Source organism: Eurytemora carolleeae, unplaced genomic scaffold (assembly GCF_000591075.1).
Source record: "Eurytemora carolleeae unplaced genomic scaffold, Eaff_2.0 scaffold1286, whole genome shotgun sequence".
NCBI classification, from domain to species: domain Eukaryota; kingdom Metazoa; phylum Arthropoda; class Copepoda; order Calanoida; family Temoridae; genus Eurytemora; species Eurytemora carolleeae.
In genome coordinates, this window is record NW_019397261.1 from 52,558 (window position 1) to 69,736 (window position 17,179).

General features: G+C 32.5%; 1 protein-coding gene across 1 annotated transcript in view; it reads right to left on the reverse strand.

The window, feature by feature from the left end:
- The window catches only part of LOC111713101 (ATP-binding cassette sub-family F member 3), a gene marked incomplete in the record, with an annotated part of 22,019 nt that extends 7,151 nt beyond the window's left edge, over positions 1 to 14,868 (reverse strand). The window contains 17 exon segments of the mRNA XM_023487896.1: positions 211 to 286; positions 910 to 969; positions 1,719 to 1,803; positions 2,249 to 2,321; positions 3,654 to 3,699; positions 4,276 to 4,337; positions 5,889 to 5,938; positions 6,155 to 6,221; positions 6,884 to 6,921; positions 7,562 to 7,618; positions 8,210 to 8,264; positions 9,439 to 9,478; positions 10,580 to 10,665; positions 11,077 to 11,207; positions 12,045 to 12,111; positions 14,133 to 14,231; positions 14,331 to 14,868. Of these exon segments, the coding sequence (XP_023343664.1) occupies positions 211 to 286; positions 910 to 969; positions 1,719 to 1,803; positions 2,249 to 2,321; positions 3,654 to 3,699; positions 4,276 to 4,337; positions 5,889 to 5,938; positions 6,155 to 6,221; positions 6,884 to 6,921; positions 7,562 to 7,618; positions 8,210 to 8,264; positions 9,439 to 9,478; positions 10,580 to 10,665; positions 11,077 to 11,207; positions 12,045 to 12,111; positions 14,133 to 14,231; positions 14,331 to 14,357 (1,119 nt within the window).
- Positions 14,869 to 17,179: the final 2,311 nt, after the last annotated feature.

Genomic DNA, 17,179 nt, shown 5'->3' on the forward strand with positions numbered 1-17,179 from the left:
ACTATCCAACTATCCAACAATCCAACAATCTAACTATCCAACTATCCAACTATCCAACTATCCAACTATCCAACTATCCAACTATCCAACGATCCAACGATCCAACTATCCAACTATCCAACTATCCAACTATCCAACTATCCAACTATCCAACTATCCAACGATCCAACTATCCAACTATCCAACAATCCAACAATCCAACAATCCAACCTTTTTATTAAGAGCTTGCTCCTCTAGTAGTAGTGCATGTCGGACTGTATCAGACTCAAGAACAGAATCAATTGCTCTAAATTAAAACGTTTCTGAAAAATAAATTTATAGCAGCCAATGTTTACAATACTCTTCACTTTGAAGCAAATCTGTCAAGGGATTTTTGAGTTATGCCGGACATACAGTGCTTTGGATTTGGATCCGGATCCGCAACATCTTGGCTTCCTAGATCAGGATCCGCAAAATACTGTAAAAAAAAACTTATTGCTCTCAAACCCCATATCTGAACTTTTGTAAAAAAAGAAATAATTAAAAAATGTCCTTATCTCTGAATGGTTCACAAGTATTTGTGTAAAACTATGCGACAAAAAGAATATGCGAAAAAGAAATAAAAGTATTTTTTAAAAATGTTTATGACCATGATCGGAATCCGGATCCATATTTATCCTTGGCGAATCCGGATCCGCACTAAAATTAAATGTATCCTAAAATTAAATGGATCCTAAAATTAAATGGATCCTAAAATTAAATGGATCCTAAAATTAAATGGATCCTAAAACTAAATGGATCCTAAAATTAAATGGATCCTAAAATTAAATGGATCCTAAAACTAAATGGATCCTAAAATTAAACTGATCCTAAAAACTTGTAAAAAAACTTACAGTTCGAGATTACAATATATTATATATCATATAATACCTGGTGTCATCGCCCACAACTTCCTGTTCTACGTGTAGAATAGATATATGGCTCGGTATCCTTAACAAATATCATCTTTATCCAGGGGTGAATATTTTCTTGAATAATCATTCCCCCCCCCAACCCCCCTCAAAAATCAATTGTCCCAAGGCATGTTTTTATGTTTTTTTTTTTAATAAATCGGGGAAAATAATTTAACTTTTTTTATATTGTAAATGTTAAATGTATTTTTATTTTGATGAAATTCACTTTCTATTTTGATTCTGTAAGTTTATTATGACAATTCAAAAGTAAGAAATGTTAAGTAGCAGTTGAGCCAAGAAGACTTTGTTTAACCACTTCTCTTGTGCGCCAGTTCAAGTTCAAGAGAAAAGATTCAACTTTGTCTTCATGGTTCAACTACTTCTTGCTCTTTATTAAATTTGACCCTAATTTACTTAAGGAAAGAAATATATTATAGGAATAATGTTATTTTATTTTAAATTAGCCTCTAGTTAAAAAGGTTCCCCAACGGTACCCTTATCACCGTTCAGTTACTATAGTAGAGAAACCACAATTAAAAATGATCAGTTTTCAAAATTTCAAACGAGAAAATTTCACACTTGACCAGACCAAACTTTTACGGGTACCGTTGTGAATCGGACATCGGTCCCTTGAAATGACATTTACAGTCCCTTTAAATTAATAGATTAATTTTCCCTCACGAGGATTATACTTTTCTATGTGATATTTATATTGTATAAATTTTAATCTTCGTGCAATAAATATTTGATTTGATTTGATTTGATTTGATATTAAGATTTACTTACTTCAACTGTTTTTCCGAAATCATTCTAAGAACTGTAGTTTTGCCTAATCCATTCCTACCAACAAACCCATATCGTCTTCCATATGCTGAAACAAATATTATACTATATATATAAATATCATCTTTAAATTACAGGGGTGAATAACATTATTAAAAAGATCGATTTATTTCACCCAGTCTTACATTTCCTTTAAAAAACTTGGTAATACCTCATTTAATACTAAATTCCCTTAAAAACTTTGTGTTAAATCTCACCAAATGTTAAATTCCTTACATAACCATACGTTATGTTATATCCCAAATAATAATGTTCGATATAGCTCACCTAAAGTTATATCACAAAACATAATGTTCGATATATCTAACCTTATGCTATATCACAAATAATAATGTATACGATAAAGCTCACCTACAGTTATATCACAAATAATCATGTTCGATATCTAACCTAATGTTATATCACAAATAAAAATGTTCGATATAACTCACCTAATGTTATATTACAAAAAAAAGATGTTCGATATTTCTCACCTAAAGTTACATCTGCCCCTCTGATCAGAACCTTCTCCCCGTATGTGATATCAAAGTTTTCCAAGTGAATATCCTTAATTCAGGGTGTAAACAAATATCATATTTTTTTTTCTTTATTTTCTGCTTAATATTTCACAAAAGAAATTTGTCAATAAATCCATGCTAAAATCGATTATTTCGTTTTCATTATTGTATTGAATTTCTAATTTTCTTTGAATTTATTCGCAGATTTCTTCAAATTCTTTAATGTCGTCTTTTCAATAATAATTATAGAAAATCTGCGAACATCTTTGTGAATAACGAGAAACTAGAATAATGAGATAATAAAAACTAATAATTGAACAAATTTCTTATTTTCGATGATAAGATTAATTTTTATTTTCTCAACATGTTCCTATACATGACGTCTGTAGTTTATTGTAGAATATTTTTATCATTTTATGTCGTCGTTAATTAATAATTTTAAAAAATGAATCCTAAAGAAGCTTTCCACAACACTGCATACTCAGTTCAACTACCTTACATAGCCGGTCACTCCCTTTAAAGAATTTAATCTTCCTTTTTATTCCAGTCAATAAACCAAATCCAGCCTTCAGCTTCACCTCTGAGCTGAAAACTTTAAATGAGATATTCTTAATCCAGATTTTGATTTTCTTCTTAAACCGTTCTTTCTTGGATATAGTAGAGAAAAATCAAAAACCGGTTATTTAAAATTAGAGAGTTTCACCCGTTTCTGTATATTAATCTTAAATGGCGCGAAAAATTTTCAATTTATTGGCTTCATATACGCGACTCTGATTAGTTGAATTTTATAAACTTTTCAGGAAACAAGGACATGATTAAAAGAGAGGATCAAGCATTAATCTCGATATCCACCATTCTAAAGTTTTCAGCTCTGTATATTTAATGAGTTTTTCTCATTCTTTGTGCAACCCCACCATTGAAATTTTGAGGCAAAAGCGATTAAAAATTCTCAAAAATCCCGCATTTTCTGTCATCTGTTGCCATTTTTTTTTATGAAACCATACAAGCTAGGCTACACTGCAATAGTGTAAAACATGCAAGCCTCAGTGCCGAATCCAACCTTATGTTTTATTTCTTTAGATTAGACCTTTACATGGTGTTTTAAGAGCAATTGTAAAAAAACAGGAATACGGAATTACAGTATGAGTATTTATCTGGGGATACAGGGGCAAAACTAAGATTCTCAATTATCTTTTTAGGCTGTGTACAGTGTACACCAAATGATTCGTTCTCTTCATAAATCTTTTACGTAAGATATCTGGAAGAACCCTCAAAGGTTAGTTTTTTTGTATAATTGAATTTATCTTAAAAACCTACATTTCACAAGTGCGTACGCATTTGAACTGAAACTGGTTTTATAAATTGTTTATTGTTTACATTCCTTGCTGTTGTTGTTTCCAGACGCTTCAGCTCGTACTTCCTTTTTACTGAAATATTAAAAAAGATTGGTTTTAACTTATTTTCAACCCTTGGCCCTTTCTTGAAATATTTTTCGATGGAAAACAAATATTTAATTTTTGGAACAATCCCTATAATAAAAATCTTGATCCTTCGGTGAACAATCCCTTAAATATAAACCTTGATCCTACAGAGAACAATTTTTTAAATATAAACCTTGATCCTTCAGTGAACAATTTTTTAAATATAAACCTTGATCCTTCAGTGAACAATTTTTTAAATATAAACCTTGATCCTACAGTGAACAATTCTTTAAATATTAACCCTGATCCTTCAGTGAACAATTCTTTAAATATAAACACTGATCCTTCAGTGAACAATTCTTTGAATATAAACTTGATCCTACAGTGAACAATTCTTTAAATATTAACCCTGATCCTTCAGTGAACAATTCTTTAAATATAAACACTGATCCTTCAGTGAACAATTCTTTAAATATAAACCTTGATCCTTCAGTGAACAATTCTTTAAATATAAACCTTGATCCTTCAGTGAACAATTCTTTAAATATAAACATTGATCCTTAAACAATTCCTTGATCCTACCTGATAACTTGAGATGCTGTGGCTTCTCTTGATCCATATTTATTAGCGTTCGGCTTGATTTCCTAATCAGATAAATATTATTATTATTATTAGTATAAACCGAAACCGGAACGCTAGCGGAATGACGGACTGATCTCGGATAGGAACTCTTCTGCGAAAATATAACGGTAATAATAGATTTTCATGGGATCCGGCTGAGCCTGGCAGAATTTTGTCTATTTTATTGAATATTATACTTATTTAATACAGAGGGCGAAGGTCGTGAACATGGACCACATAGGACTGCAAAGGTTTAACCAAATTAAATCGAATCAAATTTCTTTGCTTCTGAAAAATAAAAGAAATTCCGTAATATTAAGTCCATATTTTCCTCACAAAAAGTTCTTATACATCCAATCCAAACTTTTCCTATAAATACTTTTTTATAATCCAACACTAAATAAAGTTTCTATGATTTAAAACCTGATTTCTTTGAGTTCAATGTAGGAACCAATGCTTTAAATAAACTAATGCTTTCTTTTACTAATTCAGTATGAACAGAACTGAAACGCCTCCTGAACCTGCGGATAACTGAGACATACCTCACCGAAACAAAGAAACGGCCGAGAAACCATGACTTCACAAGATATGATGATTTCATGCAGCCTCGATATTAACAAGGAACCGTCAATGTTCCTCGTTATTATAGCTCTTAATTATAATTTTCCCTCTTTTATCCTATATCATGTAGCCTCAATATTAACGTGGAACGGTCAATGTTTATGTGAAAAGTTATCTGTAGCTTCTTCATAATTAAATTGTTCCTTCTTTATCCTTTATTATGTAGCCTCAAAACTAACGAGGAACGGTCAATGTTTCTCATTATGAAGCTAACAACAATCTTCTTTAATTGAAAAAAAGAACTCGTCTCCGTAGCATGTTTATGTGAAAACATGCACGAAGTTAGTTATAGCATTTTCTAATAATTGATAACACACACCGTGTTTATAATATTTCTAAGTCACATTGCACACAAGTATGCTATCCTATTGAATATAATGTAGTTTTTTCTTTTGAACTGCTCGAATATACTCGAATATAAATGTAACATGAATTCTGACAAGAAAAAGCGGAAAAAATGTATCCGGAAACTAATAGATTTCTTCTTAATTAATGTATGTACACGATACCATCGTAAAATAGTTTTTCTGTTAAATCCATATAAACAACTTTGTAATATAACCTCGATAAGTAAATAAATATCAAGATCTTTAAAAAAATTATTATTATTATTATTATTAACATTGACCAAGCATTCCGTGAAATAGGGAATTCCAAGACCTGAATCTGAGTCCAAATTTAATGAATGGTATGTATGGGCAAATAATAATAAATAAATTAACTGTAAAAAAAAAAAATAATAATAATTCAATAAATCAATAAATAATTAAATACATAAATTAAAAATCATTGGTTTAGTGAGAAAATAAGTTGTTCAATAAATAAAACTATGATTCAATGACAAAATTAAAAATGAAATTTATAATTAATATTGAAAAATTAGTCAATTCAATAAATAAATTCGATAAGTAGTTGAATTAGTTAATAGTATTTAAATAAAACAAACGAAATACCTTTCCATCTTTTTTATTTTGTTTTTTCAAATCCAACTCCTTCGCCTTTTCTGTATTTCAGAACATTCAAAATTTATAAAATTGATATTTTTAGCTTCAGAGGAATGTTTAAAAATTTTTTCTTTAAAAAAATAATTTTTATTCCAAAGTGGTCATGATGCAAAAATTCAGTTTTTTAAAAAATTAATTTTTTTCCCTGAAAACATGTCTTATCATCAATATGCATTTCATAAAACGTTGGCATTGCTTGTTCAAGTTCTGTTTTCCTAGTTTCTTAGAATCCACATTCCGTGCCGCGTCATCAGTCGTCTTTAGCCAAATACTGTTAGCTTCCTAATATAAAGAAGACACTTAAATCTACTAGAGCTTGGAGGAATGCAGAATTTAATTTTATAGAGTGGCATGTCCGATGAGCAACAATAACCTTAAACCAGTGCTTAGGATCCGAATCCGCAAAAATATGCGGATCCACGGATCAGGATCCAGGGGAAAAATATCAACCAAAAATGCAACAAAAAAAATTTACTCTCAATACCCAAATCTGAATTAATGAAAAAAGTGAGATTATAAAAATTTCCTGATTTCTAAATGGTTCATCACAAAAAATAAACGAAAAAAAGACAAGAAATTTGAAAATTCTGCATAGTTAAAAAAATTTAGTGAATTTTATAGAAATAACCTGGATCCGGATCCGATTTCATTTATTCCAGTGCGGATCCTGGATCCGGATCCGGATCAAAATTATTTGGATACTAAGCACTGCCTTAAACCATTGTCCGATCAAGGATGAATGAGATATCCCTATTATCTCGATTTCTCGATAAAATCAATTGTGGTTTCACTACCAAAGTGACTTGCGAATGGAGAATGAAGAAGATTTCTCAGAAATTATTTCTTTTATAGTAGAAAAAAGTGGTATTTTTCATTTTACGATAGAAAAACGAAGATATCTTTCTAATGGATTCTCAAATAAATATTCATGGGAAAATAAATACCTTTACATCTTCCAGACCCTGGTCAGAAGCTAGCTGACCTAAACAGATCAATCAATCAATCAATCAATCATCCAATCAATCAACCATTTCATCAATCAATGCATTTCTGCGTAATTCCCCAACCCCCGTCTGAAATAGTTTTAAAATGTACTAGTCCTGAAAGCTTGATACATCCCTACACTAGTTCAAAATGTCCCACGAGCTCCCCCCCCCAAAAAAAAAAAATCCAACGAGTCCCTAATCCGCTTCCCACGTGTCCCCCCACGAGTCAATGTTGCTGTATTAGCTGAGTGGGGTAAGGGTCGCGCACCAGAGAAGTTTGTTTCAACTGTCTCATTTACCCCTATACTTCATGAAATTATTACATCACCCTGGCCGATTTGAGTGTTGGCAGGTTTGTATGTTATGTTATTCAACGTCATAACCTTCGACAACGACTGTAATTTAATGGGGCCGGTCGGAGAGCTAGGAGCTAGCAACATGTTCATTGTTCAATGCTAGATTGCAATCTTAGTTTTGCAATCTCAGGATGAAGGTTCGACCCCCGCCATCAGTTGCGTGACATGTGACGCTACTCACTAAGCCACGGAGCTCCGAGGGAAAAATGTCTACGTTTCTCGGGAAGTAAAACCTTATGTATTGTTCCAGTTCCTGGGATGTAAAATATTTTTAACTAACCTAAATGAACTGGAGCATTCAGCATTTTCTGAATCCCATTCACTTTCTTACTGGACTCTACACTCAACAGTTTTCAGCATTTTTTATTTAAATTAAATAATAAAAAATATAAGAAGCATTATTAAAGAAATATTTTGGATTTTTTGGGGACGTGGGGGGTAGGGGGAAGGGGGGAATCGAAATGTTGTCCCCCTTACCAAGTACTTTATAACAGAAAAATCAACTATTTTTTTCAGAATGTATGTATAGGGAATGGCCTTTTTTATGGAAACATAAACCTCTGAACAAAATGGCAATGTTTTCTTGAAGCTTGTAATATAAACCATGACAGAGAAAGTTTCGGGGTTTCTCCTGAGGCCGAATATAAAGAATTTGAGAAGCGGCTCAAAAATGGTTGGTTCCACTAGAAATTGTATTCAGCGTTTCGAGATTTGTGTCGGCGCTCAATTGGAACCGGTTTTTGGCGGTTCAACGGCGCGTTTATAATTCTTTAAATTCAGTCACTGAAAATTATATCCTGAAATATTGGATCCCGTATTATTATATCCTGAAATATTGGATCCCGAAATATTATATCCTAAAATATTGGATCCTGAAATATTATATCTTGAAATATAGGATCCCGAAATCGTATATCCTGAAATATTCCTGGTTTTAGAAGATTGAGGATAGAGTTGCAAACTTCAAGTATATCCTCCTCAGTCTAGAATAGATTACAGATTTAACCGCCATTTTTAAACATTTTGCCATTTTTAAATATTATCGAAATTTATAATTATTTTCTCAATTTTAAAATATTTTCTCCATTTTTAAATACTTTCGTCATTTTTAAATATTTTCGCCGTTTTTAAATATTTTCGTCATTATCAAATATTATCTAAATTTTTAAATATTTTCTCCATTTTTAAATATTTTCGTCATTTTTAAATATTTTCGCCATTTTTAAATATTTTGCCATTTTTAAATATTTTCGCCATTTTTTAATATTTTCGCCATTTTCAAATATTTTCGCCATTTTTAAATATTTTTGTCATTTTTTAATATTTTTGCCATTTATAAATATATTTTCGCCATTTTCAAATATTTTCGCCATTTTCTTCAAAGATTTTCGTCCTTTAATTTTCCTTGCTCCAATTTTTACTGTTTTTTTACCAATTAAATTCCGTTGATAGGAAATTGACTTTATCTAACATTTTTTTAAATAGATTAATATTTGAACTTTAGAAGTAGTCACTAGTTATACATGATTGCTCTGTGTTAGCTACGAAAACTCGGGACTTTTTTAATGCCAATTCTTGTTTGCTAGATTACCACAGGGAAATATTTTTTAATATTCTTTGATCCTTTTGACCCAAAAGTTCAACAATTTCCACCTAAAATCATAATTTTTCAACATTTCCGCGAGTAAACCCATTCAGAAAATGTATCATACATAATTTCTAGGGGAAATAAAGATTTTTAAACTGGGGGAATCATTGAATCATTGAATATCATTCAATCATTGAATATCAGTCAATCAACCAATCAGTCAATCAGTAAATCAGTCAATCATTCAATTAATTAGTCAACATATCTTTTAACCCGCAAATCAATTATTTCACAGGACTTGTGCACGCCAAAAATAAGCATTTGATCCGCAGAATTACTCCCTGAATCCGGATCTTCCCCGACACCGAATGAAACAGGCAAATCGTCAACCAAAACATTGAAAAAAAAACTTTATGTTTTTAAAAACAAACATTTTTATTGTCAACAAATAAGGTTTCATTAAAAACTTCATTATCATCAAACGGTAAATGAAGTTTCTGTAAAAAAAGAAAAAAAATGACATTTTGGAAAATTTGTTTTTGGTAAAAGAAACGATAAAAATAACGTACCTTTGTTCCAATTACAGGCAGGAAACAACCAAGAACAGCTCTAAAACGAAAAAAAAATAGATTTTAATGAATCAGAAATAGATTTTGGATTTTGCCTTCTTAAGTGAAATGGTCACGTACAAAAGGTAGAATTACAAAAGGTAGAACGATCAAAAGGTAGAACGTTCAAAAGGTAGAACGTTCAAAAGGTAGAATTTTTTTTATTTTGAGAAGGAAGAAAATTTTCTAATTTTTACAAGAAAATCCGCGAATTTTCAGAAAAAAATTCACAAAACTGCATTTCTCGGTTGAATTCAGCATGGAGAAGTTGGTCAACTATGGAGTGAATGAAAAGAAGAAAAGAACATTGATTGACAACCAGAAATATGAACTCCTCTTGATTCAGCCAGTGGTGAAAACAGCACTGAGAACGCTGGCAAACAAAAACAGAGATAAACGTACTAGGATTAAAAACATGACCTTATGAAACAGCTTGCCAAAATTATTGCATGGCATGGATTAAAATTATGTACATTTGTAAAATAAAAATTAGTCCTAATAAATAAGATACATTATTTTTTGACTTTTTTGACATTTAAAAAAAAAATTTTATTTTGAAAAATTCTATCTTTTGAACTTTCTACCTTTTGTAATTCTACCTTTTGAACATTCTACCTTTTGTTTGTTCTACCTTTTGATCGTTCTAACTTTTGTCGTTCTACCTTATGATCGTTCTACCTTTTGTCATTCTACCTTTTGTAATTCTACCTTATGTAATTCTACCTTTTGTAATTCTACCTTTTGTAATTCTACCTTTTGTACTGGAGCCAGTGAAATGCCATTAACAATTTAACAAGCATCAAATATGGAGAAGAGAATTTAAAAAAAGAAAAGAACTTGCCATCTGATTTCATGCATATATAAATCCATTTCTTTTCCGTACGGTTAAATTAAATGTAAAAAAAGGGAAAAATTCCTCGTTTATTTCTATTTTAGACCCAAAAATGATTTAATTCAGCGAAAAAAAGCTCTTAACAAAAATAACCGCTCCGCGCAAGAATACTAAACATCTGCTGAAAGGTGAAAACCATGATCTTCAAGAGTGGGGGGCTGATTTTATAAGAAAATATATACCCCAGGCGGGATTACAGGATATTCATACCTAGTGAATGAAAGAATGGAAGAGAGAGGGCTCTGCCCGACCTCCCTGGCTCTAGGAATTCGGAAAATTTGGAAATCACTTCTGCCCTGAAATATTAAAGGGACTCTTATTTTTTAAGGGAGATTTCATAGAAATAAAACACTTTTCGAGTCCGAAAATTTTCCACATTTTTAAGTTAGATTAAGGTTTCAAGGGTACCGTTGTAAATCGGACATTGCCATCTTTGCATGGAGGGTCACTTGAAATTACGCTAAAAGTCCTTTCAAATGTCGAAATCAAATCTGAAAAGCAAGTCAAAGATACGAGATAAATTATATTTTCATAAACTCTGAATGTTCCATCAAATTTCAGCTCATAAGTTTGCTGGAAAATAAATTAAACATTTTTTGTAAATATTCAAGAGCTGGATCTGGATCCGGATCCGGTTTTTTTCAAGACGGTCCAGGATGCGGATCAAAATGAAAAAGATTAGCACTGGCTTAGAAGTAAAACAACACCTGTTCGAAGTCTTGTAGTTTCTTGTGACTGAATTTATCTGTGTCCGCTATGTAATATATTCTTGGAGTAAATACATCCCTGTCTAGCTTACACAATAGTCGGAACATTTCAGTAGTGTGCCCACCAGAACCTTAATAGAGATAGGGTTAATCCAGTAGTGTGTCCACCAGAACCTTAATAGAGATAGGGTTAATCCAGTAGTGTGTCCACCAGAACCTTAATAGAGATAGGGTTAATCCAGTAGTAGGGTTAATCCAGTAGTGTGTCCACCAGAACCTTAATAGAGATAGGGTTAATCCAGTAGTGTGCCCACCCGAACCTTTATATTTATAGGGTTTATTCAGGGCGATAAAAATATATATATATATATTTACTCACACACACACACGAAGAGTATAATTCTAATACATTTAGAGACAGTAGAATGTAGAAATAATATCTATGATCCACAACAGTATCCTTAAAAGTTTTTAGAAGAATCAATGAGATTTAAAAGATTATTATAGTTGCGATTTTGTAGTAATAACTTGGTTAAGAATGCTCGCGAATTCTAAGGAAAATCCGGGAACAGGAAAACCGGAATCGACAGGAACCAGTCAGCCTCCTTCCTCAAACACGATAACAGCTACTCCTCGATATTAATACATGTTTCGAATATGATATCATACAGTATAAACCATAAATGTTCTTACTCTTTAAGTTTCTCTAGTGAATGGGTTATTGCTTCAGTTACACTGGAGAAAATTGTCAAAATTGAACACTTGAAAGCTAAACAAGGAAATCTTCCACCCATATTTATATTAGGGTAACATGTAATTACAGTGACACGTTATTTTCAGTAAAATATAACTTTAAAACAATTACACTAACTCTGTGACGGTGGCACAAAATACATTAGTCCATCGCATTAACCCACGGCCGCTGCCTATTAGAATTTAGAACAGTACAATCNCCCCCAATATATTACCTAAAACAACGGCCGTGCATGCTTTCTTTCTCTTGTCCCTGAATCCTTTTGAAGTTCTGGCTTCAATCTGAACAAATAAATTCAATCACTTTTAATCTCCTTTAAAATCAGTTACCTCGTGTGTTTATTTCTTGAATTTATAGAACACTTTAATAAAACATTCTAATTTGAAATGAATTTTCCTAATGGGTTTTCTCAAAAAGATTCAGTCAATTTAAGGTCCAGTCGTCAAGTTATTAAATTTAGATGTAGTTATCTCTCTTTGCTTGCATATCCAATTAGGTAATTTCCTAGAGAACGATTTTTGGANTTCTATCAATTTTATACATGGATCTTATATGTTAGACATGGATATAATTGACCATGTGGCCGCAGCGCTCGGCCCAGATAGTGTCTTAACTAACCTAACCCGAGGCCGCAGCGCTCGGCCCCCTAACCTGTCCTAGTCGCAGCGCTCGGTCCAGAAAGTGTCATAACCTAATCTAACCCTAAATAAATACTAATTTGGTCATGTACAAAATTGATAGGAGGGGGAGGGCCTGGGGGGGTCCAAAAATCCTTCTCTAGGACGGACCTTCCAATTATAACCCATGAACCTCTATAATGATTTGTCTCAAATTTTGCTACTGGGTGAACTCGGTAGAACCACGAAAATTTGCTTATCTTAGTTGAAATTTCTCAACCCTGCAAACATTTAGTCCCGACAAACCGATTGCGAACATATAAAGTCCAGAATTATTTACCCGACATCTTCGCCAACGGCACATAAAGTCGGTAAAAACATTTACTGGGAAACGAAATCGTAACTTTTGTTTAGATTTACAGGCAAAGATAAGATATTGTATTAATATTCTATTGTATAAAAGGAATTATAAAGAAACATAAGGAAAACAAATAAAGAATTTACTGGGAAACGGCTCATAAGTAATTATGTTAATTTGCTGTATGATATGATTCGACATTAAATGTTATTAAATTCAAATATTTTAAAATAATATGAAAAATCTAGGGTCTGTCCTAGTGAACGATTTTTGGACCCTTCTTCCCCCAATATAAAATATATTTATGTTCAGAAAATTCATATTTAAAGCAGTGTTTAGGATCCAGTTCTTGAGAAAACTTAAAGATATGTTCCAAGACCTGAATCTGAGTCCAAATTTAATGAATTTGAGCCGCATCTCAAATCTTCCAAAAACCGGTTTCAATTGAGCGCCGGCTTAAATCTTGAAACATTGAATACAATTTTAAGAACAACAAACCGTATTTGAGCAGCGTCTCAAATTTAAGCCACAGCTCAAATTCTTTAAATTCGGCCTCCGGATACATTTTTATCAGGGCGGATCCGCATAATAATGAAATGGATCCTAAGCACTGGTTTAAAAGGGACTGGATCCGCATCATAATGAAATGGATCCTAAGCACTGGTTTAAAAGGGACTGGATCCGCATCATAATGAAAAGGATCTTAAGCACTGTTTTAATGGGACTGGATCCGCATCATAATGAAATGGATCCTAAGCACTGGTTTAAAAGGGACTGGATCCGCATCATAATGAAATGGATCCTAAGCACTGGCTTAAAAGGGACTGGATCCGCATCATAATGAAATGGATCCTAAGCACTGGTTTAAAAGGGACTGGATCCGCATCATAATGGAAAGGATCCTAAGCACTGTTTTAAAGGGAATGGATCCGCATCATAATGAAATGGATCCGCATCATAATGACATGAATCCGCATCATAATGAAATGGATCCTAAGCACTGGTTTAAAGGGAATGGATCCGCATCATAATGAAATGAATCCGCATCATAATGAAATGGATCCTAAGCACTGGTTTAAAGGGAATGGATCCGCATTATAATGAAATGGATCCTTAGCACTGGTTTAAAGGGATTTGAGACGTAATTTCAAGTAATCTAATTTATAGAAAGTCTCCCAATTTGAATTGTATCCTTGCAAACTTTGTCTGCTCATGAGTTAATAAAAAGTCCAGGCTTTCTTTCAGAATTAAAAATTTAACAATTTTTTAGAAGAGGGGGGGTGTCATCCATAAGCCCCCCTACCCCCGGCTAAGCTCCTGTTTCTACCTCATAGACGTCCTCTACGGTCTCGATGTCCTCCGTTGCATTTTCGAGAACACTCTCAAGATAGGCGTAGATATCGTCGTTCAAGTTCGGAAACGATTTCTGTCAATAGTTCATGATTGAATTTGTCCCCTCTTTGAGAAAAAAATAATATTTATGTTTTTAAGAAGAAAAATCTGTTAGCTTTATCATGAAACATTCCTTTATCAGCTTACAACACTGCGCCATTTTAGTCTAAAACCGGTTTCTGAAACAGTTCCATGTATAGTATACAAACTACAAATTTGCGACATTTTAGATTTTATCCTTTAATAGATGCAATGAGAAAATTAGGCCAACTAATCAATCACAATTGAACAAGTATGTAGATTTAGAGGCCTTGTATAGATTAGTATATTTAATGTGTAAATTCAACAGTAAAACCTCAACTTTATAAATTAAACCTTGGCATAATATGGATATTTTCTATATTTCCTGTATATCCTCTTTTGTCCAACATGAAGATCATGGCTTTTGCCATTTAGAAAACACTTCCCGCCATTTTGAAATCATTCCCGCAATTTGGAGTACTTCCAGGAATTGTGAATACTTCCCGCCCTTTTTGAATACTTTCCGCCATTTTTAAATAATTCCTGAATCTTGTTTCTTCTTGATGGCTATTGGTCACAGCTCGATAGATAAATCCTGTGCAACTGAAAGTCACTTCTCGTTCGATACGTCGTCCATACAAACTTAAAGCTCACGAAATTCGTCCAATGTATGTCGTCCTTTTGTATCTCTCCGCAAGCTCCGGCCATTGAACCAGGGTGACGGAAGCAAACCAGCGGACAATATGACCCGTCAAAGAGAGGGTTTTAACTCTAGAATATTCATCAATCATTTTACATGCTAACCCTTTTAAACACATTTTCATCCAATTCAAATTAATATTTTCATAGCTGAAAAGAAAGTTAAAGAAAAACACGTCTATTGATTTATTGATTGAAAAGTGAATCCAGATTTTAGTTTTAAAAGAAGAACGACTTTTAACAAGTTTTTTATCCCGAAAAATCCTCAGAACAAAACATCGATTTAAAAAATCAGAAATCTAGAATTAACTGAATTAATTTGAAGTGAAAGAAATAAAGAACTAACTTAAAAGATGTCTTTTTTGATTGACGAGTGCCTGCATATTGACTCTATATAGATAAGCTGAAGGAATCGATGGGTCAGCTTGTAGCAAATACAAACAGGTAAACATAAACCAGGCCCGTTCACCAGCAGTAGGTCAACCTAGAGATCAATCAATCAATCAATCAATCAATCAATCAATCAATCAATCATTGTGAAATTGCCGATATGAATTATAAAAGAAGTCAACGAGTGAAATACCTTCAGACATGAAGACCCGATCCATAAAAGTAGAAATAGAATCATAAACAAGAGAATTAACGTTGTTACATCTAAAGTCTGCGGTATCCAGTCTGCGTACATTTTCATACATTTAAAATCTGAAATATTGCGTCTAATATATTACGCAACCTTTTGATTTCACCTATGTCACGATACATACACATAACGTTACTTGACACATTTGTTTAACTATTATAAAATGGTTTTTATAAACTAATTATAATTAAAATTTTATGTTTCAGAAATTTTTTTCAGAAGTTGTCAGAAGTTTTATTTTTACTTTTACCAACAGACACACGTGGATCTTTGCCGCAATATATTCTTAGAGTACAGAAACTGTCGTTGATTAGCCTTTTCATAGAGAAAAGGTGGTGTATTTTTCGACCTACGCAAATCCGCTATACTCCACTTCTGACCTACGCCAAATCCGCTATATTAAACATCCGACCAACTATATAGCTCGTGATTTAACAGCTGCTATATGGACTCGTGGCCGCAGTGCCCGGCCCCCTAGCCTGTCCTACTATCAGTGATTTTCGGTTCAAAACTATAAATTGAGGACACATTATTAGTGGTGGATCAGCATTTGAACTATAACTGCCGTTTGAACTATTGATCGTTCAAAGATAGTTCAAATGAACAACTATTTTTTAGCTCATTTCAACTACTTTTTTGCATGGCCCCCTTCCCTCCCCCGCATGCATATCATTTTTGTACTTGGCCTAAATTTCAACTTTTTTAACAAAAAATAATTATATTTTGTACAATTTCAGGGAATTAGGTTGGGTTACGAGTACGACACTTTGTGGGCCGATCTCCGCGGCTAGATCCTAGGCTAGGGGGCCAAGCGCTGCGGCTAGGACAGATGGGGGCCAAGCGCTGCGGCCAAGACAGGCTAGGGAGCCGAGTGCTGCAGCCACATGACCAATATTATTAATATCATATTGGTCAACTATTTATTGGCTCATTTGAACTATGTTTTGAGCTCATTTGAGATATTTGGCTCATTGGAACTATTTTTGGCTCATTTGAACTATTTTTATTGCTAATTTGAACTATTTTTTTGCACATTTGGACTATTTTTTAATCATTTGAACAATTTTTTTACTCATTTGAACTATTTTTTGGCTCATTTGAACTATTTTTTTTGCTCATTTGAACTTTTTTTTCATGCTCATTTAAACTATTTTTTTGCTCATTTGAACTATTTTTTTGCTCATTTAAACTATTTTTTTCGTAAAATGTAAAATGCGGAAATTTCGCATTTTTCTTTTTCGCTGTAAACCCTAGTTTTCAAGATTTACATGAAAATATATAGATGAGAAGGTTCTATTTAGCTTCTTGCATTACTCTTCTGTTATCAGATTCTTATTCTTGTGTTTATTTAACCCCCTTATTTTAATTTTAAGGTATTTTTGATGAGATTTAAAACATTTTTTAGTTAATTATTTAAAATTAATAAAAATGATTTTTAAGTGTGAAATATAAAATCAAGAATTTTGTTTTTAAAAGAAATTAAAAATCTTTGTTTATTTGTAAATCATTTGTTAGCCTATTTTAAAGTGTGAAAAAATGACAGTAAGAGTAGCTGTACAAATTGGACCAAAGGGGAATGAAAAATTCTTAAGTTATAAAAGTAATTCGGTAGAATTTTGATT